The 23,984-nt window shown below is 47.2% G+C and overlaps 1 protein-coding gene across 2 annotated transcripts in view; it reads right to left on the bottom strand.

Moving 5' to 3' along the window:
* The window catches only part of MEAK7 (MTOR associated protein MEAK7), a 36,210-nt gene extending 13,563 nt beyond the window's left edge, over positions 1-22,647 (bottom strand). The window contains exons 1-5 of one of the 2 annotated variants that reach the window (XM_077453406.1): positions 22,507-22,647; positions 18,309-18,477; positions 11,265-11,498; positions 3,937-4,081; positions 3,412-3,852 (exon numbers count right to left, since the gene is read on the bottom strand). In XM_077453406.1, coding sequence (XP_077309532.1) covers positions 3,412-3,852; positions 3,937-4,081; positions 11,265-11,498; positions 18,309-18,452 — 964 coding nt within the window. In that variant the 5' untranslated portion in view covers positions 18,453-18,477; positions 22,507-22,647. Of the gene's footprint in view, positions 1-3,411; positions 3,853-3,936; positions 4,082-11,264; positions 11,499-18,308; positions 18,478-19,529; positions 19,888-22,506 lie in introns of those variants that run through there. The other variant, XM_077453407.1, reaches the window with a different exon arrangement.
* Positions 22,648-23,984: the final 1,337 nt, after the last annotated feature.

The raw sequence follows: 23,984 nt of genomic DNA on the forward strand, positions 1-23,984 counted from the left end.
ATAATATTCTTTCTATATTTGGAAGAAAGAATATTATACGTGTACAAGCCTATTACCGTACCACTGATACCAGTCCTGAAAAGAACCTTTGTGGAACTAATAGTAACAGCAAGTCTTTAAAATTATCCTCACTGCCTGACACACTGCTTCCTGCCTGTCCCTATACAAATTGGCAAAAAAGAGTAGGCTGGAACGATTAGCTGGAACAGCTCTTTTGTGGACCTGATAGTAACAGCTAATGATGATGATGATGATGATGATGAAGAAAGACTAATCTGGCTGAGCTGTCCCTAAAATAGCAGCATACAGCGCTCTGTCCCTTTATCTAAACTGACAAAAGAAACTCAGGCTGCTGACCTAACACCTATACCAGTCCTGAAAAGAACTTTTGTGTACCAAATAGCTAGCGTTTTCTCTGTCCCTACTCCACACAGGATCCTTTCCCTACAGTGACAGAAGAAAGAATGTAAAATGGCCACCGGATCGGGTGTATTTATAGGTTAGGGGGAATGTCCAAGTGTCCATGAGCTGTCATGTCTCAATTGGTTGTCCTGTAACACATGATAAACGTGTCACGAAAGGTTAAAGTTCTTGTATACATTAAACACGTAAGTCCGCCGGGGCGAACGACGGAAAAAGGCGTTCGAACCCGCGGACGGCGAAAGTCGGAAATTCGCCGCGAAACGACCGCCGGGCGAACCGTTCGGCCATCACTAATCCATATGTCCCTCTTTCTTTACTTTTTTCTGTCACTACTCACTCTGTCACCTGGCATTCAGACTGGGTCATGTCATACACAGCCACTTTCCCCCTCCTTCCCCTTTTTCTTCCGCCCTCTTCCCCCTCCCCCCCTTTCCCATGCTAACCCTCTCCTACACATCACACATCCACCCCAACATTTTCTTTTTTCAACGCATTTTTCTTTCACAATTCTCAGATTATCTGTAGTTCTTACCATGCATTTTTTCACCCATTAGGCTCAGTTTTATATTTCCATATTCGTTTTCACTTACTAAACGCCCTTGTTGTCCCGGTGGTTGCCTGTGTGTGCATTCTGTGGGCCTCCTCGCCCTTGGATGGGCCTCCTCAACTCCCGTATCATCGCTTTGGGTGCCTAGGCTTTCGGCGCTGCACTTTTGACTGCATGGCTATGTGTAAGTGACCACTAGGTAGGGGTATTTCAATCTCCCCATGTTCCATCATTGCAAACATTAATTTACCACTACTCTGTATTTTCAGACCAATCACGAGCTTGCTCCTGACGAGCGGTAGTAAGCCGCGAAACGCGTAGAGCCAATAATCGCCGTGTATTTTGGTACCCCAATTTCAACTAGCATCAATTCTTGAAAAATTGCATCAACTATGTTGTTTTTTTCTTTACTAATCCACTGCAACAACCAAGAAGTCATAGATTCAAAGTTGTTGCCTACATTGTATTATTTGTTTAATTTATTTCCATATTTGGTTGTCTTATGTATATAATGGAGGTGCGCTTTTATAACCTACTCTGTATTGGTCAGTAAGATTATATAAAACAAAATGTCAATGTTAATAATGTGTCTGTCTGTGCACCTCTTTAATATACATGTAATTTTGTCACATCATATAATCGCATAACAATATTTCTCCTTTTTTTTCAATAAAAGACCCCGTACTTCATTTAAAGTCCCGCTTAGCTCTTGTTTTTAATTTTATATCTTATATCTGATAGGGATGGAGGCTATGACCTCATTTAAAGTCCCAAAATGTCCCCCTCCCCTTTTCCCATCATGTTACTAAAAACATAAATGTATTTTATTGGGATTAGACCAACACAAAGTGAATCATAATTGTGGAAGGAAAATGATAAATGGTTTTCAACATTTTATTACAAATGAATGTTTGAAAAGTGTGGCGTGCATTTGTATTCATTCATTTGTATTGTATTTGTATACTTTGTAGAACCACTTTTCACTGCAATTAAAAAAAGTATTTGTGGGTAGGTCTCTACCAGCTTTGCACATCTAGAGAGGGATTTTTTTTGCCCATTCTGCTTTGCTAAATAGCTCAAGCTCTGTCAGATTGGATGGAGAGCGTCTGAACAGCAATTTTCAAATCGTGCCACAGATTCTCAATTGGATTTAGGTCTGGACTTTGACTGGGCCATTCTAACACATGAATATGCTTTGATGTAAACCATTCCATTGTAGCTCTGGCTGTATGTTTAGGTTCGTTGTCCTACTAGAAGATGAACCTCCGCCCCAGTCTCAAGTCTTTTGCAGACTAACAGGTTTTCTTCTAAGATTGCCCTGTATTTGGCTTCATCCATCTTCCCATCAACTCTGACCAACTTCCCTGTCCCTGCTGAAGAAAAGCATCCCCGCAACATGATACTGCCACCACCACATTTCACGGTGGGGATGGTGTGTTCATGGTGATGTGCAGTGTTAGTTTTCCACCACATAGTGGTTTGCTTTTAGGTCAAAAAATTTAATTTTGGTCTCTTCTGACCAGAGCACCTTCTTCCACATGTTTGCTGTGTCCACCAGATGGCTTCTAGCAAAATGCAAACTGGACTTCTTATGGCTTGCTTTCAACAATGACTTTCTTCTTACCACTCTTCCATAAAGGGTAGATTTGTGGAGAGCACGACTAATAGTTGTCCTGTGGACAGATTCTCCCACCTGAGCTGTGGATCTCTGCAGCTCCTCCAGAGTTACCATGGGCCTCTTGGCTGCTTCTGATGAATGCTCTCCTTGCCCGGCCTGTCAGTTTAGGTGGACGGCCATGTCTTGGTAGGTTTGCAGTTGTGCCATACTCTTTCCATTTTCGGATGGATTGAACAGAGGTCCGTGAATTGTTCAAAGCTTGGAATTTTTTTTATTACCTAACCCTGCTTTAAACTTCCCCACAACCTTATCCCTGACCTATCTGGTGTGTTCCTTGGCCGTCATGATGCTGTTTGTTCACTAACAAACCTGTGGGCTTCACAGAACAGCTGTATTTATACTGAGATTAAATGAAACACAGGTGACTTCTGAAGGCACTTGGTTCTACTAAATTTTAGTTAGGGGTATCACAGTAAAGACGGCTGAATACAAATTCACGCCACACTTTTCACATATTTGTAAAAAAAAAAAAAAAAGTGAAAATCATTTATCATTTTCCTTTTACTTCACATAAAATCCCAATAAAATACATTTACGTTTTTGGTTGTAAAATGACAAAATTAGGAAAATTTCAAGGGGTATGAAAATGTTTTCTAGGCACTGCATGACACTGGTCCCCTGCCATTGCACTGTAATTGCACTGGTTCCCTATGCTGGTACTGGTCTCCAGCCCTGGCTTTTTTTAATGGCCCTGGTCCTGCCACAGCTCTCTTACGGAACTAATTCCCCACTGTTGCTTTGTTTTGGTAGCCTAGAATCTCACCTTTAAACTGTGGTTTTACCTCCCAGCTCTGCGAGGCAAACCCTCCAAAGATGAAGCCGTCAGAGTCCCGGAGAACCAGCAGGCTTGGTCCCTGGTCCACCAGGTGTCCACAGAGCTGGGAGAAGCTCTCTCCGTGAATCTGGGTGGAGAAGAGGAGACGCCAGCGCTGCTGTATTTCAGAGGGGAGGTGAGAATTCAGAAACATGACGGAAGGGAGGTCCAGGAGGCTGCAGAAGGACATCTGCTTCCCTTTCTTACATTTTGGTACCAGAGAGCTGAGGTCCAGCTGGTGCTCTGTGCTCTCCTTCATGATGGACAAACCCAGCGTCACCACGATCCGCAGGAACATAGAAACCATTGGAGCCCTGTACAGCCAGTCTGTTATAGAGGTCTGGGTGAAGGAGGAACTAAGGCACTCCACCTCTTTAAGGGACTGTTCACCTGGAACACAGAAGGTGAGAAGAATTGTCTGTAGCTCAGTAAAACAAGGAAGGGAAATATCAAAAAGGTGGAAATATCACATACCTGCTGAATATAACTGTGACAGCAGCTGTGCCGCCAGAGTGAGCGTCCCTGATTTACAGTCGCGGGTGTTTTCCAGGTTCCAGCCGTTCAATGCATTTTTTCGCTGTAGTACGTAAACCACCGCCCAAATCAGATCCTCCAGGAACTGGGGAAAGAGAGACGGTCAATTCCTTGTTACAGCGCATGTTCACTGAGATCTGCATTATTCCATTAAATCAAAAAGACTGGCTGCTCAGCCATCATGCTAGAGGGAATGATAGTCAGACTGAGGTCCAAGGGCCACACAATAAATACCAAAGGGCCACACATGGCCTTCTGGCTGCAGGTTGGGAACCAGGGATCTGAATCCTGATAAAAAAATAAAAAATAAAAAAAAAGTTACTTGTTCCTTAACCACTTCAATACCGGGCCAATTCTGACACTACTCACTTATATGTAAAAAATCTAAATTTTTTGCCCTTCCGCATCGGTCAGAGTGAATGGGGTAGCCTCCAACCCATTTAAGATCAGCAACGGGACGAGGCAGGGTTGCCCACTCTCGCCACTCCTGTTCATAATCTCCCTAGAACCCCTGTTACAACATATTAGGCTCAACCCAGACATAAGAGGACTCGAAACGAGCACTTACCACCACAAAGTTGCGGCATACGCAGACGATCTGCTATTCTATGTCGCCAATCCCCACACCTCATTACCAGTTTTGATGTCAGAAATACGCCACTACGGGACGCTCTCAGATTTCAAAATTAATTTCCAGAAATCTGAGGCATTAAAATGTCTCCCTACCCCCCAGCTCCCGGGCTTCTCTTGGCAGCAACTTTCCCTTCCGGTGGTCTCCCCAGGCGAATAAATATTTAGGCACCAGAATCCCATCGGAGCTGCACCTTGTCTATCAACTTAATTTTCAGCCACTTCTGACCACCTTTTCCTCAGACTTAGAGAGGTGGAAGAACCTAGCAATCTCCTGGTTCGGTAGAAGCAACGTACTGAAGATGAATATCATGCCACGGTTGCTTTATCTTTTACAAGCTCTACCAGTGAGACTACCACGGACTTTTTTCCATAAAATGCGCTCGATAATGACCAAATATATCTGGCAAGGCAAGCCTGCGCGGCTTAAAAGCTCCCTGTTGCACCGACCCAAACTTAGAGGGGGGATGGGTCTCCCTGACCCTGCGCTTTATTGCACAGCAGTTCATATGAACAGGGCAGTAGACTGGTGCCGGCATAAATCACATAAGCTTTGGGTCAGTCTGGAACAGAAATCGGTACTAGCACCTCTTGAAGGCTTGCCATGGAGTGGAGGGAGGCCTCCCAGTTCCTTCCCTTCCCACCCATTAATAGAAACCACTCTACAGGAGCTTCACAGATATTTTAGATTTACCAAGACGCCCAGCTTTCCCTCTCCGATGGCACCCATAATCGGACATCCGAAATTCTTGCCAGGGATCTCTGACAGGTCTTTTCGGATCAGACCAGAGCAGAGCATCGTTAGAGCCTCCTCATTCTCCGGACCTTCAGATTGGAACAACCTCTCGAACATGTACCCTGGCTTTGGCTTGACTGCTCTGGGAAGGTGGAAACTTTTACAGCTTTCGCACTTTCTCAGATCCCTGCCGGATGCTGCAGGCTTTCGCAGATCACGCACACCCTTTGAAGATCTGTGCATGGGAGAGGAACCGGTCCGGAAATCCCTTTCCTACTCATACAACATTTTGCAGACCAGCGCTTCCCTAGATGATCCCCCATACCTGAGGAAATGGGAGAGGGATCTTAATGTCCAGTTTACTGATGACCAGAAGAGTAGAATCCTATTTTGTGCGCATAAGTCCTCTTTATGCAGCAAATACCAAGAAATCTCCTACAAAGTGCTGACGCGCTGGTACAGGACCCCTTCGGTGCTAGCGTCGATATTCCCAGGACACAGCCCCCTATGTTAGAGATGTGGAACTCAGAGTGGCACGATTCTACACATCTTCTGGGAGTGCGCAGTGCTGACGCCCTTCTGGAGTCAGGTACTAGGAATCATCCATAAACTCACTGATATTGATCTGAAAGACAACCCAGCGGCAATACTATTGAATTTGACCCCAATGTCCAGTAGGCGCTATCGTAAATCTTTGCTGAATCACCTCCTCAATGCGGCCAGGGCATGTATTCCCAGTATGTGGAAGCAGAGGTCCCCTCCGACGGTGATGCAGTGGTTTGCCAGGATTAGCGATATACAGCGTATGGAACGACTAACGGCGGCTATAGGGGAAAGAGAGGAGGAACATAGTGTGCGGTGGTCACACTGGGATCTGTTTCGATATTCAGACGGCTTCAAATCTTACACATAAACAGACAGTCCCTTAGGGGCAATGGGGCCTTGGGTCGGCGGCCTCACCTTCTCCCCCCCCCCTCCTCCCTCCCCATCCTTATTCTTTCTTATAAGCTACCCCCTCTTTTCTCTTGCGACACCATGGGTGTCCTTCATCTTTCCTCCTCATAAAAACGAAAATCCTCCTGAATGCGATACCCCAGCTTGGTGCCGCCCCCAGCCTCATGGGTGCGAGCTCCATAGCCTAACTAAAACGACAGGGACTTGCTCCAGTCAATTACATTAAGTAACCTGGTCGCTGTAAGGCGAGGGGCACGATAGTCCTCCCTTTGGGGAGGCCCTACTACACGTGATCTCCCAGAATGCGAATGCAGCACAGATATATGTGCAACATGTTTTGGGTACCTAGATATTCCCTCCCGATCAGTAGATAGCATTGTTGGTTAGATTGGAGCTTTTGGACACATATAGTTGATAACGGCTATTCGCATCACTCCATCACAGTATGTCTGGATAGACTTCAACAGTTTATTCTTAACAGTATATTTGGACTGGTGTGAGCTCTCATGATCCATTATTGTAAGTTCCAGCTGATTGTCATGTCGTTTTTTTATATGTTTGTTTGTATAAATCTGCATTCTTTAAATAAAAAAAAAAAAAAAAAAATAAAAAAAATAAAAATTTTTTGCCAGAAAAATTTCTAATATATTATATTTTTTTTAGCAGAGACCCTACAGAATAAAATGGTGGGTGCTGAAATTTTTTACATCATATGATATTTACGCAGTGGTTTTTCAAACGCTTTTTTTGCAAAAAATACTCTTTAAAGCAGAGTTCCACTCATATAAAAGTCAACAGCTACAAAAAGTGTAATCAGACGCTCACCTGTCCCACGGTCCAGCGATACGGGCGAGTGAAGCCCCGCTCCTCTCAGCGGCACCGGCATTCTGACTGTGGGCACCTGCCTGTGGCTTCACAGCTGGGCACACACTGCGCATGCGCGAGCTGTGCTGCGCGCTGTGATTGGCCAGGTAATCTTCTGGGACCTGTGACGTCCCAGACGATTGCACGGAGGGAGGGGGTGAGAGGTGAACATCCTTCCGGTGCTGCAAAGCCCCGGGAGGAAGTGGGAGCTGGGTCCCTCTCCTTTTGTAGTTTTCCCTTTTTGTAATATCCGCTCCTGCAGCTTTCCAGTGAGTTTTTGAATACACATTTTTGATGCATTTTTGCCCCTGCTTAAACCGAAGAGCCGGTTGTTAAGGAGTAATCAGCGTCCCTGCTGACAGCTAAATGCTAATATAAAAAAAAAAAAATTGGCAGCAAATAAGAAAAATTTAAAAAATAATGTTGTGGAGTCCACCACAATCCATAATAGGCCCTTCGGGTCTGGTATGGATTTTGAGAGAAACCCCCATGCCAAAAAAAAAAAAAAAAAAAAAAAAAGAAGAAGGATAGAAAGAACACGTGTTCCCCCCCAAATTCCATACTGGACCCTTACGCAAGCATGCAGCACAGAAAAGGGGAATGAGCGCCCCCACCTCCTGAGCCATGCCAGGCCACATACCCTCAGTATGGGGGGGCTTTTGGGGCCTCTTTCAACCCTAGCCACTGGTTGTGAGGGGTCTGCAGGTTGGGGGCTTATCGGCCTCAGGATCTGATCTGAATCTATGCTTATTGGAATCCCCAAATCCTGGCCTCCCTATGTTAATGGGTATGGATTTACTTCAGGGGACATTGTTAAACAAAAACAAAGGAATTGTCAAAAACGGTCTGTGTGTTTTATTTATTTTTTCACACTTTTTTTGGTTAATGAGTCCAGATTCCGATAAGACCCTGCTCACAGACCCTTGCAACCACCAGCCAGGGTTATAGGGGAAGAGTCTCCCTACCCCAAAAGCACCCCCCCCCCAAATTGTTGTGTGAAGGTGGCCTGGTATGGTTTGAGGGGGGGCGCTTGCTCATCCACCCTTTCCTGGGCTGCATGCTCCGATAAGGGTCTGGTATGGATTTTTGGAAGGACCCCATGACATTTATAAAAAAAGAAAAAATGTAAAAAATTGGCACGGGGTTCCCCTTAAAATCCACAGATGTGAAGCCATGTTAAATGGACTGTAGTGGGTTTCTGCAAAATGCACTAAAAAATACATAGATGTGAACCTAGGCTAAACATGTCATGCTCGTGAAATGGTGCCAAACTACAATACCTAAATATTACAATAGGTTGAATAAAGACACCAGTCAATCCAGTTCAACCTGAGTGAGTGTGGGCGCGTGTCTACAATTGTCCTTATCCCTGTACATTGTGTCTCATAAAGATACTCCTCTATTATATATTATTTAAGGTACCCATATAGCGCCATCAATTTTTGCAGAGCTCCACACATACATCACACAGTCACATTGGTCCCTACCCTCAAGGAGCCCACAATCCAAGGTCCCCAACACACATTCATATACTAGGGCGAATTTTGGACAGAAGTCAATTAACCTACCAGCATGTCTTTGGAGTGTGGGAGGAAATTGGGGTATCCGGAGGAAACCCATGCAGGCATAGGGAGAACATGCAAACTCCAGGCAGGTAGTTTCGTGGTTGGGATTCGAACCAGTGACCCTTCTTACTGCTAGGTGAGAGTGCTAACCACTACACCACTGTGCTGCCCAAGCCCAAATTGCGATCTCGATTCAACCCCCCCCCCCCCCCCCCCTCACAAAAACTTAACCTGACATTTCCTTGATTCTATGTGACAAGTGCAGAGCCATTCTCTGCTCACAGCTGTCAAACATTTGCTGGCTTTTTTTTTTTTTTATCAACATTCCACCCAGCCCTGGGAGATGAAGAGAAACATTCTAAAAGAACAACATTTTACAATAGATCAAAGGGAAGAACTTCTGTCTTCCCAAGCTTTTTACTGACACGTGTTGCTTACGAGTTAAAATCTGTATTTTCTGCAAGAAAATTTAGGACCACCAAACATTATATAATTTTTTTTTTTAGCAGAGACCCTAGAGAATAAAATGGCAGTTGTTGCAATATTTTATGTCACACTGTAATTGCGCAGCGGTCTTTCAAATGCAATTTTTTTGTTGAAAAAATACTTCAATGAATAAAAAATAAAAAAATAAACATTAAAGTTAGCCCAATTTTTTTGTATTATGTGAAAGATTATATTACGCCACGAGAATCGTGATCTTTATTCCAAGCAAAAAAATAAATAAAAAAAACATGATTCTCATTTTAGCCAGAATCGTGCAGCTCTAATACAATCCATCCAAACATCTCTATAGGCAACACTTTAACCACTTGAGGTCCGGGCCATAGCTGAACGATGGCTACAGTGCGGACCTCAATTTCCGGGAGGCCGTCATAGGACGTCCTCCCCTGTGCACGCGCCCTGCAGGACACGTGGGGAGTGCGCTGTGATCACCGAGTCACGGAGACTCGGCTGATCACCGATCCTAGTTAGGGGCCGATCAGCCAATGGCAGCTGATCACATGATGTAAATAAAAGGAAGGAGGGACATCTGCCTCCTCTGTGCGATTAAGTACCCCCCTGCCAGTGCCACCTGTCATTGTCACCTGCCAGTGCCCACAGTGCCACCTATCAATGCCCAATGGTGCCAATCAGTGCTGCCTATCAGTGTAAGCAATCAGTGCCCATCACTGCCGCCTCATCAGCCTACATCAACGAAGGAGAAAAATTACCCGTTTGCAAAATGTTATAACAAAATATAAAAAACAAAACAAAAAAAATAATTTTTTAAAATTCGGTCTTTCAAAGTGAAAGTGATCAAATACCACCAAAAGAAAGCTCTATTTGTGAGAATAAAATCATAAAAATGTAATTTGGGTACAGTGTTGTATGACCGCGCAATTGTCATTCAAATTGTGACAGCGCTGAAAGCTGAAAATTGGTCTGGACAGGAGGGGGGTTTAAGTGCCCAGTAAGCAAGTGGTTAAAATCCCTTAAAAGGTACCAGTTTAGAGTTACACAAGTCTGGAGCCAACATTATTGTTCTCACTCTGACATGGTTTACATATACTTGCAGGACCTTATGTATGTATTTGCATGTGAGCACCGGGGGAGGGGGCACTTGAATTTTTTTTCTTATTAATTTATTTTATTTACCCCAGCTCTCTCCCTGGCCTCCAATGCAGTCCACCAGACACAGATCGGTCTGATCGGCTGTTTCCCTGGCCGTTAACAGCCAGGTGAACAAAGAACTGAAACCAGAAGTGACAAAATCCTGCTTGCTTCTGGTTTTTGAGGTCACAGAGACAAAAAGATCAGTTCATTACCTGCTGTGTAGTGCAGCTGATGCGCACTGGCTGTAGCGGTCGGCAGGAAACCCCCCCTGCCACTACCGCCCGTAGAAGTGATCGAGTCAACCACCTCGAGTCACTTCTGCTTTACAGGGAATTGCCGGCTGTAAATTTTGATACCAGGATGATACCTGCATGTGAAGACATCATCCTGGTGTAACCGCTTCACTCCCAGAACGTCACATGACATCCACCCGGGTGAAATGGTTATTCCTTTTTGCGGCAATGGCTGTCAAATGTTAATATAAAGGCCCGGCTCCACGTTCCTAGGGTGACAACACTGCATTTGTACGCATTGTGTGTCACCCTTCTATGCATGTTCCTGATGAGAACTGTGAGTGGAACAGATGATGCACACAGCTTGCTGCAACATGTCCAGCTTCAGCAACAGGCAGCGATCACAGCCAGCACAGGGATGTCCACAACATCTGTACATCCTGGAGCCAGAAAGCACAGCCCTGCATGGGGAACGGATTAAAATGCCTCGTGTGAACCACACCTCATTATCAGGATCCCGGCATTATGGCGGATTTAGGGTGTGGTGTAAGACCTTTCCAGTGTCCATTGGCCACATGGCACACTGATGTCTGTGCAGTTGGCCAAGGAGTGTTATGGGGTCACAATGACTCTGGTATCAGGGAGGTGGCCCAATGTGGAGCTACATGTGACAACAACATGGAGGCTCACCTTCTGCACCTCTTGTCCCGTCACTTCCTCTCTGTTGTCTGGTGTCATCATGTGAACGGCAACGGCTCCTTTCTCATCCGCTGTTCCTCTCAGAATATCGACAATGAACAAAGCGTATTGCTCCCTTCTAATCTCCGGGGTGGCGGGAGAGGCCTTGCCGGTGGGGTTCTCGCTCTGTATACCATGGAAGATCCGATTAGACATGGTGCTGGGCAGGGAGCTTCCGATGGAATCCTGGGAAAAACAGAGGTGTCTGGATTTAGGTGATGATGGGATATTTCAGATCAGAGTCTCCCCCTCTGCAGGAAAATATCATGCAGCCTGGAAACTCCCCTTCATCCACTAGATGGTGATGTACATGTAGATAATGATTTCCCTGAGAAAACTTTGCCCCCTGCTAGGCCCAAACCCCTCTACCAACACAAATGTTCACCCCCAACTAGGCTCACATACCCTAATACCAACCTTTAACCCTTCTCACCAAACAAAAAAATCACCCCCTCAGGCCCAAATTCTCCCCCCCCCCCCCCCAACACAAATCTTGGTACCCAGCACCCCACCCTCTAAAGCCAAAATCCCCCCTCCCAACATGAATCTCGGCACCCCTCCCTTTCAGGGCAACCCTCCCCCCTCAAAATTTAAACGTTAGTGTAGCAGCTTTGCAGTGGAAGGGTGAGCATAGAGCAACTTCCCTTGGACCAACCAAAATACCCCCTCCCAACTCAACTCTTGGCATCCAACCCCCCCCCCCCCCCCCCCCCCCGGCCAAAATCTCCCCTCCCAACACAAATGTTTACCCATCCTCCTCCTATTGCCAGGTCCACATACATACACCGCCCACCAGGCCCAAGTCACCCCTCCCAACACAAATCTCTATCTCCCAGGATTAACTCTCTGCCCAAATCTTCGCTTTTACCCCATGCAGGCCCCAAAATGTTTGTTCTTTCACATTTTTGATTTTGTTATTATTATTATTATTATTATTATTAATAATAATAATAATAATAATAATAATTAAAAAATCCAAAACAAACATTCAGATAATTTCTATTATAATTAAAATATTACGTTTATTAAAGAGAGTTTGTTATCCCCCTTCAGACTGAAGGGGGGATAGCCTGCACAAGGGTAGGCAGATGAGGAGGGAGCAGGGCTCGAGTCCTGCGGGAACGCATGGGAACGGCGTTCCCGTACTATTCCCACAGCGGGAACGCCGTTCCCATTAGCTGCCTGAGGCTATGCAGCGCGTAGTTCGCCGCCGCTCCTCAGCCGCCGAGTGACTGGTTGCTAGGCAGGGGCCGCTCCGCATCTAGCAACCGGTCACATGACTTCGGCCGTGCACGTGGGCACGCACTGACGCGAGTCAGTGGGCAGGCTGACACACGCTGCGCGCCTGCTTGGATCCGGAGTTCCGGACTGTCCCCCCCCTCCTCCCCTCTACCCAGTGCCAGTCAGTCCTGGCCTCCTGGGGCCACACGCTGCACTTTTCCAGTTTACTTCTCCTTCTCTACCAGGTTAGTCACTAGTGTGTAAGTTGTACTCTGCAATACCCTGCCAATACTCATCAATACTCTGCAATACCCTATCAGTATCGATACCCTGCCGATACCCTGCCAATACCCTGCCAATACTCTGCCAATACCCTATCAGTATCGATACCCTGCCGATACCCTGCCAATACCCTGCCAATACCCTGCCAATACCCTGCCAATACCCTGCCAATACCCTGCCAATACCCTGCCAATACTCTGCGATACCCTGCCAATACTTTTCAATACATACCCTGCCAATACCCTGCCATACCCTGCCATACCCTGCCATACCCTGCCATACCCTGCAGGGTTTTTGGAACAGGGTGTATTTGTGGTAGAAATTCCCTGCGAGGGAAAGATCATCACCCATTGTGTTGATTGTTTTGTTTGGCACGTTATTTTGTTTTTGTAAACTGGCACTTTACAATAAATGTTGTACTGTATTTTCTGTGAAGTATATATGCATATGAGCGTACCTTTTTTTTTTTTGGTGGGGGAGTGGATCTTGGGTGGGAGTTCCCACACTTTTTCCCAGGACTTGACCCCTGGGAGGGAGTTGTAGTAGTCAAGGTGGGAAATAATCAAGGAGTGAATAAGTTGTTTTGGGGTGCCGTTAGTCAGGAAAGGGCTAATTCTGGAAATTTTGAGGAGGTTAAGGCGGCAAGATGTAGCCAAGTGATTGGATGTGGGGGCTGAAGTAGAGGTCAGAGTCTAAGATTACACCCAGCAACCTGGCATGTGTGAAGGGGCCAATGGTTGTGCTGTTGATCGTAATGGCAAAGTCATGGGGAGGGGACTGAGAAGAAGGAAACATAACAAGCTCACTTTTAGAAAAGACTGGGTTTGAGGAAGTAGTCATCTATACTGATATGTTGCTCAGTAAGTTTGTGATATGTGAGGAGATGAAGGGGCGGTGTTGAGGAGTGGAGAGATAGATCTGGATGTTGTCGGAAGCCATGATGGGTTATAAACTAGCCCAGGGAAGCGGTATACAGAAAGAATAGGAGGGGGCCCAAGGATGGTGCCTTGAGATACCCCAACAGAGAGGAAGAGGAGATGGTGGTGTATGTGACACTGAAAGTGCACTGAGGTAGGAGGAGAACCATGAAAGAGCAGAGTGACAGAGGCAAAAGGAGTGGAGTTTTTCGAGGAGGAGTGGTCAGTCAACTGTGATGAGGGCCGAAGAAAGGTCCAAGAGTATGAATATGGAGTACTGCCTGTAGTTTTAGCAGTTAGTAGGTCGTTGGCGAGTTTTAGTAGGGCAGTTTCAGTGGAATGTTGTGGGCAGAAGTGGACTGCACGGGATTGAAAAGGTTGTTGTCAGTGAGGTAGTAACTCATATGGTTGTGGACAAGGCAGTCAAGAAGCTTTGAGGCAAATGGGAGCAGGGAGATGGGTCTCCAGTGAGGGGTTTTTGTTTTTTACCAGGGTAGCCAGTGCATGTTTGAGCAGGGAGGGAAAGGTGCCAGAGGAGAGGGAGAAGATGATGAAGATGTAGTTTAGAGAGTTTAGGATAGAGCAGGAAGGTGGTAGCAGTAATTGTGAGGGGACAGGGTCTAGGATCCAGGGGACAGGTGGCCCATGGAAAGGAGTTTGGCAGCTTCCTCAGTGGTAACAGGGCTGAAGCAGGAAAGTATTTAGTGCAGTGTTGGACCTGATGTGTTGGTTGGGGGGAGGAAGCTGGACATCTCATCACAAATTGTGCCGCTTTTGAAATGATTGGCACAATCTCCTGGGCAGTAAGCAAGTTGGTGGGTGGAGGCAGTGAAGTAAGGAATTATGGGTAGAAAAGAGTTGACCAGCTTTAGATGAGAGGGTTTTGATGAGAGAGAGAGGTGTAGTAGGTTTGTTTAGCAGTGTGGGGGCAAGAGTTGTATTTTGAGAAGGTCAGATTTGTAGAGGGTGAAATCTTGCAAGGATTAAAGAGGAATTAAACCCTGATGAGTTTACTTCCTCTTTCATTCCCTGCAAAGGTAAAGCATAATGGACTACTATGCATCGCATAGTAGTCCATTATGTGTCACTTACCTGACACAGGAGCCAGCGAAGTCACCGCTGTCCCCTGTAGTCCGGCGCATCCATCTTCTCAGTGGGTCTCGCTGCTCTGCCGCTGTCATTCGGCGAAGCCGCAATGACGTCAGTCCCGCGCGTGCGCACGGGAGCCACCACGCGCGGCATATTCGCTGTTGACGGTGCCGCGCTCAGTGCGCCTGCGCGCCGCTGTCTACGGTGCATGCGCTGTCTTTCGGCAAATATCTCCTAAACCGTGTAGGTTTAGGAGATATTTCTTGGACCTACAGGTAAGCCTTAATCTAGGCTTACCTGTAGGTCAAAGTGTGTTGTAAGGGTTTACAACCACTTTAAGTTTTACCCCCAGCGCGCTCAAGAGCGTAGTTGCATCTCCTGAGACTTCTGATGTCGTCCGTTTGCCAGGGTTGTAACATACCAGGCCTGATTTTGCATGTAGAGAGAGGAGCGACTGTGTCCAGGAAGGTTAAAAGTATTTTCTATGTTAAGTTGTGCTATGCTCTCATATGAGGGAATACTAGCAATAAACCTTAATAATGCAAAATTTTTATAATATATCTCCGTACATAAATAAAAATTGATTGGCTAATTGATTAGATCATATTTTAAGGCAATTTTCTAAAATGTGAAATGAACACACGATACACCCAAGAGTCGTGGTTAAAAGAGATAAAGACCTCCACCTCTGCACACACTGCCGCCAAATTACTTACTGACTCCAAATGATCTCCTATTACAGGAGATCACACTGGCTTGTGGCTTAAAGCGAAGTTCCACCCAAATTGAAACTTCCACCTCATTTGTCTCCTCTCCCCCTCCGGTGCCACAATTGCCACCTTTCGGGGTGGGGGTGTCCTTGACAGGTATCCTGTTCCCACTTCCGGGAGTCCGGGCCCCTGACATGACTCCGGGGCTCCCCTCCCTGTCGCCGAGCCAGTAGGAGAGAGGAGCGGGGCCTGATACATGCGCAGCAGGGTTCCCGGCGTGAAGCCGTAAGGCTACACTGTCGGGTTACCTTACCCGCAATGGTGGCGGTAGCACCTGACAGCTGATGGAAACATCAGCTGTGGTGCCAACATCACGGGACTCCAGGACAGGTAAGTGTCCCATTGTTAAAAGCCAGCAGCTGCAGTATGTGTAGCTGCTGGCTTTAATTTAGTTTTTTTGGGTGGAACACCGCTTTAATACCCAGCCAGGGCCTTTTGAGAGATGAAACCGTGATCTCAGCATCTTCACAGAATGTAATCTTTCAGGGGCACATGTTGCCCATTGATCCCCGAAAAGACATAAAAGCTTCCATAGTGTAAAATCCAAGGTTACTTTATCTAAATAAGAAAGTATTGCATTTGCAGTTAAAACAATAAGATTGCAGTATAAACAAGCTGGCTGGCTCTCGATAGCAGCCCCAGTCACTCCGTGACCTGTATGAACGTGGTGACGTCAGCATGTTGCACCACCCTACGCGTTTTGTCACCTCGGTCGTCGACCTGGGCCTGTTGAGTGGCACTATGTGTCCCATAATGGTTGTATTCAGAGCTCACTTACCGTCAGTCTTATCCACACAAGAAAGGAAGCAAGCTTTAGTGGTATTCAACAGGCCCCAAGACGATGCCAGGTGTGACAAAAACGTGTAGGAATGAGCGACGTGCTGATGTCACCATGCTCACGCAGGTCCTGGAGTGACAGGCTGCTATAGAGAGCTGGCCGGCTCATTTATACTGCAATTTCTTATTGTTTTAACTGTAAGTGCAATACTTTATTTAAATAACGTAACCTAGGATTTTACACTAGGGAAGCTTTTATGTCTTTTTGGGTATCAATTACATTCTGTGAAGACGCTGGGATCACCGTTTCATCTCTCAAAAAGCCCAGGCTGGGTATTAAGCCACAAGTGAGTGTGATCTTCTGTAATAGGAAATCATCTGGAGTCGGTAAGCGGCAGTGTGTGCAGAGGTGGAGGTCTTGATTTCTTTTAACCACGACTCTTGGGTGTATCGTGTGTTAATTTCACGTTTGAAAAATCACCTTAAAAACAGTGGACTATTTAAAACATGATCAATTAATCAAATTTTTATTTATGTATGGTGTCACTATATATAAACATTTAGTATTATTAAAGGTTTATTGCTAGTATTCACTCATATGAGAGCATAGCACAACTTAAAGCGTTTGTATAGTCAAAATGTTAACTTTTACCAACAGGTAAGGCTATAATAAGGCTTACCTGTAGGTAAAAATATCTACTAATCCTGTACGGTTTAGGAGATATTCTTCTCGCAATGAGCCGCTGATTTCAGCGGCGCATGTGCACAGGGGATTCTCGTCTGAAAGCCCGGCAGACTCCGGACTTTGCCGGAAAGAAGTCTCCCGTGCGCATGCGTGGGAGCGACAACATCGCAGCTCCCACCACCCACATCACTGGAGCCGCGATACCCGGAAGACACGCAGAGGCAACATGTCAGCTCCCTCAGAGCGCACCAGGTGAGTTACCGACGCCTTGTTCTAAGGTGTGCATTTCATAATGAGCTAGTATGTGATACTAGCAGTGCATACTAGCTCATTATGCCTTTTGCCTTGCAGGTGTATAAAAAGAGAAAAAGAAAATTGGGGTATACAACCGCTTTAATATAGAAAGTTGTTTATTTTGTGCGTATCTCTCAAGTTGCAGCTTTGCTTTCTAACAAAAATAAATAAATAAATAAAAATAAAAAATACAAACTTATTTATGTTCCATCCATTCACTTATTCACTTGTTATTCTTGTCTGATAAGTGCAGTAAATTAAATTTTATTCTATTTGACAGGTTAAGAGTATGTTGTAGATGAAAGTGGTCAGGTCTGGCAGGACAGGGGTGTGATTTTATCATAGAGGCAGTCAGGAGGGGTGGAGAAGGTTCTTCAGGTAACGGTTTGCAGTATGGGAGGCAGTATGGGAGGGAGGAGATAGGGAGAGTATGAAACGGAGAAGGTTGTGACTGGAGAGAGGAAAGCGGATGTTGGAGAGATTGCAAGGAGTGCAGAGGTGGGAGAATATGAGGTTGAGAGTGTTTAGAAGAGAAGATAAAAATCCTGGAGTTGAGTAGCTGAGAAGTGGTTGAGGTGTTAACATTGATTGGAATATTAAAGTCACCTAGGATGATGGCAGGTGCTTCAGAGGAGAGGAAGTAGGGTCCCCCGGAAAGTGTGACACCGGTCCAGGAGGCCGATAAATGACTTCCATCCTTAGACAGACTGGAGAAAGAAGACAAATGCAGCGCACTTCTAAAGAGCAGAGTGGAAGAGAGGGAGGTGTAGAAGGAACTTGGAAGGTGCATTGTGGGAAGAGGAGAACCCCAACACCGCCTCCTTTTTGTCCGCTTGGTCTGAGTGAGTCCAGAGGAATATTACACATTATTTGCATTATCTTATATCATGTGATTTAGCGGAGTTACTCCACAAGATCCAGGAGACGAGAGCCGATTGCTCCGCCCCCATGGGAGTCCTACCTGGAAAGCAGCCAATCCCAGGCTTTTCTTGGTGGAGTCTTTTGCTTGACATAGCTTTTCGAAATTGCTCTGAATTTCAGCCTGGTCAGCAGGGGGGACCCGCGCCATGCGCTTCTGGAAGACGCTACTTTCTGCGTTCCCCATCGCCGGTCACCGCAAAAAAGACCCACTGAAAAATCAAAATATTCAAAATGAGAGAAGCATGGGCAGAATACACCAACAGAGAGGATATATAGGGGAGGGTGGAGCATGAAATACACCAGACAGAATATATAGGGGAGGGTGGAGCATAGAATATACCAACAAACAGGTTATACAGGGGAGGGTGGAGCACAGAATATACCAACAGACAGGTTATACAGGGGAGGGTGGAGCATGGAACATACCAGACAGACAGAATATATAGAGGAGGGAGGAGCACGGAATAAACCAACAGACACGATATATAGGGGAGGGTGGAGAATGGAATATACCGAAAAGAAGACCCATCTTGATTTTCTAGGAGGGCTGCAATATAAGCCCTAACCCGAAAAGAAGCCCTAGTTAAAGTTCTTGTAAAATCATGTAATCCACGCTGTAAAAGGATCATATAAATGTCCAGTGCGTGTCTATATGTAACATTATTGTAGAAAATACCTAATTTATAGAGCCGCTGGGTGCTCACGTGACCTTCCCGCCGGATGTTAGCGGCCCCGCCCTCTGCAGTGCTCGGGTGGGAAAGAAGAGCTCCGGCGGGTCATGTGAGCGCCCAGCGGTGCTGTAAATAAGGTATTTTCTACAATTATGTTACATAAAGACACACACTGAACATTATATAATCCTTTTACAGAACGGATTACATGATTTTACAAGGACTTATTTTGGGGATTGCAGAGATGCCGACTCCTGAGCTGACAGGGAGGGAGGGAGGGGGAGAGAAGACGGGAACCTTTTTAAAAACATTTTAAATGTTTAATTCCTGCGGAAAAAAAAAAAAAAAAAAAAAGTAGATTATTGAACATAAATATAGAAGATATTCTCTAAAAATAAGCCCTAATGCATTTTTTGTGTAGCCAAAATATATATAAGAGCCGGTCTTATTTTTGGGAAGCCGGTACTGACAGACGGGATACACAGAGGATAGAAATAAACACTTTTGGGAAGGGGGGACCCAGGATATACCAACAGACACCATATACGGGGGGGGGGGGGGGGGGATATCAGACTATGTGCAGTACATACAATTTAGGATGTAGCAGGGAGAGAAGCGGGGACCACCATACGAAGCTTGGCGTGTATACGGGGAGTCACTGGATATATATCCCAGCACTGGGCACAGCCGTCTCCCCTCCCCCTCCCATAAATACTCCGCTCAGAAATTCCATGACGAGATCAGATATTGATCTGCAGAGGAGGAAATCAGAACACTCAGCTGATTGGCTGGAGAGACAATCCCAGAACTCCGAACCTCACCAATCACCAGGACTGTCAGTGACAGGACAGTGCGGTCTCCTGTGTCAGTGACAGTGCGGTCTGATAGGGAAGCTGGCCCTTATGTACCATGTACAATGTCACCTCCATCCCACAGAGTGTATTTATAGATAATACTGACACTCCTCTCCACTGTTACCTGTAAACACGCAAGTGTTCAGGGAGGGGCTATGTTATGGGTGATGTAGGGGGTGGGGGGTCTACATTTATCATCACTTCATTCTAATGGGGGGGGGGGAACTGACCACACACACCATCATAGGATAGGGTTACAGACCGCTCTCTCTCTCTCTCTCTCTCTGGTGACCGCACTCCTCTCTCTCTCTTTCTGGTGACTGCACTCCTCTCTCTCTCTCTCCGGTGACCGCACTCATCTCTCTTCTCTCTCTCTCTCTCTCTCTCCGGTGACCGCACTCCTCTCTCTCTCTCTCTCTGGTGACCGCACTCATCTCTCTCTCTCTCTCCGGTGACCGCACTCATCTCTCTCTCTCTCTCTCTCTCTCCGGTGACCGCACTCATCTCTCTCTCTCCGGTGACCGCACTCATCTCTCTCTCTCCGGTGACCGCACTCATCTCTCTCTCTCCGGTGACCGCACTCATCTCTCTCTCTCCGGTGACCGCACTCATCTCTCTCTCTCTCTCTCTCTCCGGTGACCGCACTCATCTCTCTCTCTCTCTCTCTCCGGTGACCGCACTCATCTCTCTCTCTCTCTCTCTCTCTCCGGTGACCGCACTCATCTCTCTCTCTCTCTCTCCGGTGACCGCACTCATCTCTCTCTCTCTCTCCGGTGACCGCACTCATCTCTCTCTCTCTCTCCGGTGACCGCACTCATCTCTCTCTCTCTCTCTCCGGTGACCGCACTCATCTCTCTCTCTCTCTCTCTCCGGTGACCGCACTCATCTCTCTCTCTCTCTCTTCCGGTGACCGCACTCATCTCCTCTCTCTCTCTCCGGTCACCGCACTCATCTCTCTCTCTCTCTCTCTCGGTGACCGCACTCATCTCTCTCTCTCTCTCTCCGGTGACCGCACTCATCTCTCTCTCTCTCTCTCCGGTGACCGCACTCATCTCTCTCTCTCTCTCTCCGGTGACCGCACTCATCTCTCTCTCTCTCTCCTGGTGACCGCACTCATCTCTCTCTCTCTCTCTCCGGTGACCGCACTCATCTCTCTCTCTCTCTCTCTGGTGACCGCACTCATCTCTCTCTCTCTCTCTCTCCGGTGACCGCACTCATTCTCTCTCTCTCTCTCTCTCCGGTGACCGCACTCATCTCTCTCTCTCTCCGGTGACCGCACTCATCTCTCTCTCTCTCCGGTGACCGCACTCATCTCTCTCTCTCTCCGGTGACCGCACTCATCTCTCTCTCTCTCCGGTGACCGCACTCATCTCTCTCTCTCTCTCTCCGGTGACCGCACTCATCTTCTCTCTCTCTCTCCGGTGACCGCACTCATCTCTCTCTCTCTCTCTCGGTGACCGCACTCATCTCTCTCTCTCTCTCTCCGGTGACCGCACTCATCTCTCTCTCTCTCTCTCCGGTGACCGCACTCATCTCTCTCTCTCTCTCTCCGGTGACCGCACTCATCTCTCTCTCTCTCTCTCCGGTGACCGCACTCATCTCTCTCTCTCTCTCTCTGGTGACCGCACTCATCTCTCTCTCTCTCTCTCTGGTGACCGCACTCATCTCTCTCTCTCTCTCTCTCCGGTGACCACACTCATCTCTCTCTCTCTCTCTCCGGTGACCGCACTCATCTCTCTCTCTCTCCGGTGACCGCACTCATCTCTCTCTCTCTCCGGTGACCGCACTCATCTCTCTCTCTCTCTCTCCGGTGACCGCACTCATCTCTCTCTCTCTCTCTCCGGTGACCGCACTCATCTCTCTCTCTCTCTCTCTCCGGTGACCGCACTCATCTCTCTCTCTCTCTCTCCGGTGACCGCACTCATCTCTCTCTCTCCGGTGACCGCACTCATCTCTCTCTCTCCGGTGACCGCACTCATCTCTCTCTCTCTCTCCGGTGACCGCACTCATCTCTCTCTCTCTCTCCGGTGACCGCACTCATCTCTCTCTCTCTCTCCGGTGACCGCACTCATCTCTCTCTCTCTCTCTCCGGTGACCGCACTCATCTCTCTCTCTCTCTCCGGTGACCGCACTCATCTCTCTCTCTCTCTCCGGTGACCGCACTCATCTCTCTCTCTCTCTCCGGTGACCGCACTCATCTCTCTCTCTCTCTCCGGTGACCGCACTCATCTCTCTCCGGTGACCGCACTCATCTCTCTCTCTCCGGTGGCCGCACTCATCTCTCTCTCTCCGGTGGCCGCACTCATCTCTCTCTCTCCGGTGGCCGCACTCATCTCTCTCTTTCAGATGACCGCACTACTCTGCACTCATCTCTCTCTGGTGACCGCACTTATATCTCTCTCTCTCTCTCTGGCGACCGCACTCCTCTCTCTCTCTCTCTCTGGCGACCGCACTCCTCTCTCTCTCTCTCTCTCTGGCGACCGCACTCCTCTCTCTCTCTCTGGCGACCGCACTCTCTCTCTCTCTCTCTCTCTCTCTCTGGCGACCGCACTCCTCTCTCTCTCTGGCGACCGCACTCCTCTCTCTCTCTGGCGACCGCACTCCTCTCTCTCTCTGGCGACCGCACTCCTCTCTCTCTCTGGCGACCGCACTCCTCTCTCACTCTCTGGTGACCGCACTCATCTCTCTCTCTCTCTCTCTCTCTCTCTCTCACCTCTCTATGGGCTTCTCTCTCTTCCCGTATCATCACAAGCCCCGCCCCCAGTCCAGGGATTCCTAGGTGCTTGCTTCATCCACCAATCAGATCACAGAGTTGGGCGGAGTTAAAGGCCGGGCGTAACGTTCTCCCTCCTCCATATTCGAGACTGGAAAAAAATGGCAATACCCCGCCCCTTCTCTGACATCACTTCCACCGGATGACAGACTCGTGCCAGGGCTCGGCTTTCTGCCAGGTTCAACGTTCTGTCCAAACAAAAGCACTGATTCCGCCCCGCCCCGCCCCTAGGACTCTGTGAAATGACAGTTCATATCAGACGTCTCTCCCTTCTAGCCCAGTAGGGTGATTGTATTTAGTTAGTGATGGAGGGGGAGGGGAGATCTTTATATCCGCACTGATGAGGATCCTGAAAGATCTCTTTACTCTTTTCCTGCATTTTCTGCTTGTGTCACAGAGACAGGAAGGGATGAGAAATATTGCCTGGTTGTCACCAGAACAGGAAGTTCTGAGAAATCCCCTCTCAGTCAGTTGTCACCAGAACAGGAAGTGATGAGAAATCCCCTCTGTCAGTTGTCACCAGAACAGGAAGTGATAAGAAATCCCCTCTGTCAGTTGTCACCAAAACAGGAAGTGATGAGAAATGCACTCTCAGTAGGTTGTCACAGAACAGGAAGTGATGAGAAATCCCGGCATTCAGTTATCACCAGAACAGGAAGTGATGAGAAATCCCCTCTCAATTGTCACAGAGACAGGAAGGGATGAGAAATATTGCCTGGTTGTCACCAGAACAGGAAGTGCTGGGAAATCCCCTCTCAGTCAGTTGTCACCAGAACAGGAAGTGATGGGAAATCCCGTCATTCAGTTGTCACCAGGATAGGAAGTAATGAGAAATCCCCTCTGTCAGTTGTCACTAGAACAGGAGGTGATGAGAAATCCCCTTTGTCAGTTGTCACCAAAACAGGAAGTGATGAGAAATCCACTGTCGGTCAGTTGTCACCAGAACAGGAAGTGATGGGAGATCCCCTGTCATACAGTTGTCACCAAAACAGGAAGTGATGAGAAATCCCCTCTCAGTTGTCACCAGAACAGGAGGTGATGAGAAATCCACTCTGTCAGTTGTCCCCAGAAAAGTAAGTGATGAGAAATCCCCTCTCAGTCAGTTGTCTCCAGAACAGGAAGTGATGGGAAATCCCCTGTCATTCAGTTGTCACCAGAATAGGAAGTGATGAGAAATCCCCTCTGTCAGTTGTCACTAGAACAGGAGGTGATGAGAAATCCCCTCTCACTTGTCACCAAAACAGGAAGTTATGAGATATCCCCTCTCAGTCAGTTGTCACCAGAACAGGAAGTGATGAGAAATCCCCTCTCAGTCAGTTGTCACCAGAACAGGAAGTGATGAGAAATCCCCTCTGTCAGTTGTCACTAGAACAGGAGGTGATGAGAAATCCCCTCTCACTTGTCACCAAAACAGGAAG

The sequence above is a fragment of the Lithobates pipiens genome, unplaced genomic scaffold (genome assembly GCF_037356315.1).
Source record: "Lithobates pipiens isolate NorthernLeopardFrog02 unplaced genomic scaffold, aLitPip1_a1.2 Scaffold_10, whole genome shotgun sequence".
Lineage (NCBI taxonomy): Eukaryota > Metazoa > Chordata > Amphibia > Anura > Ranidae > Lithobates > Lithobates pipiens.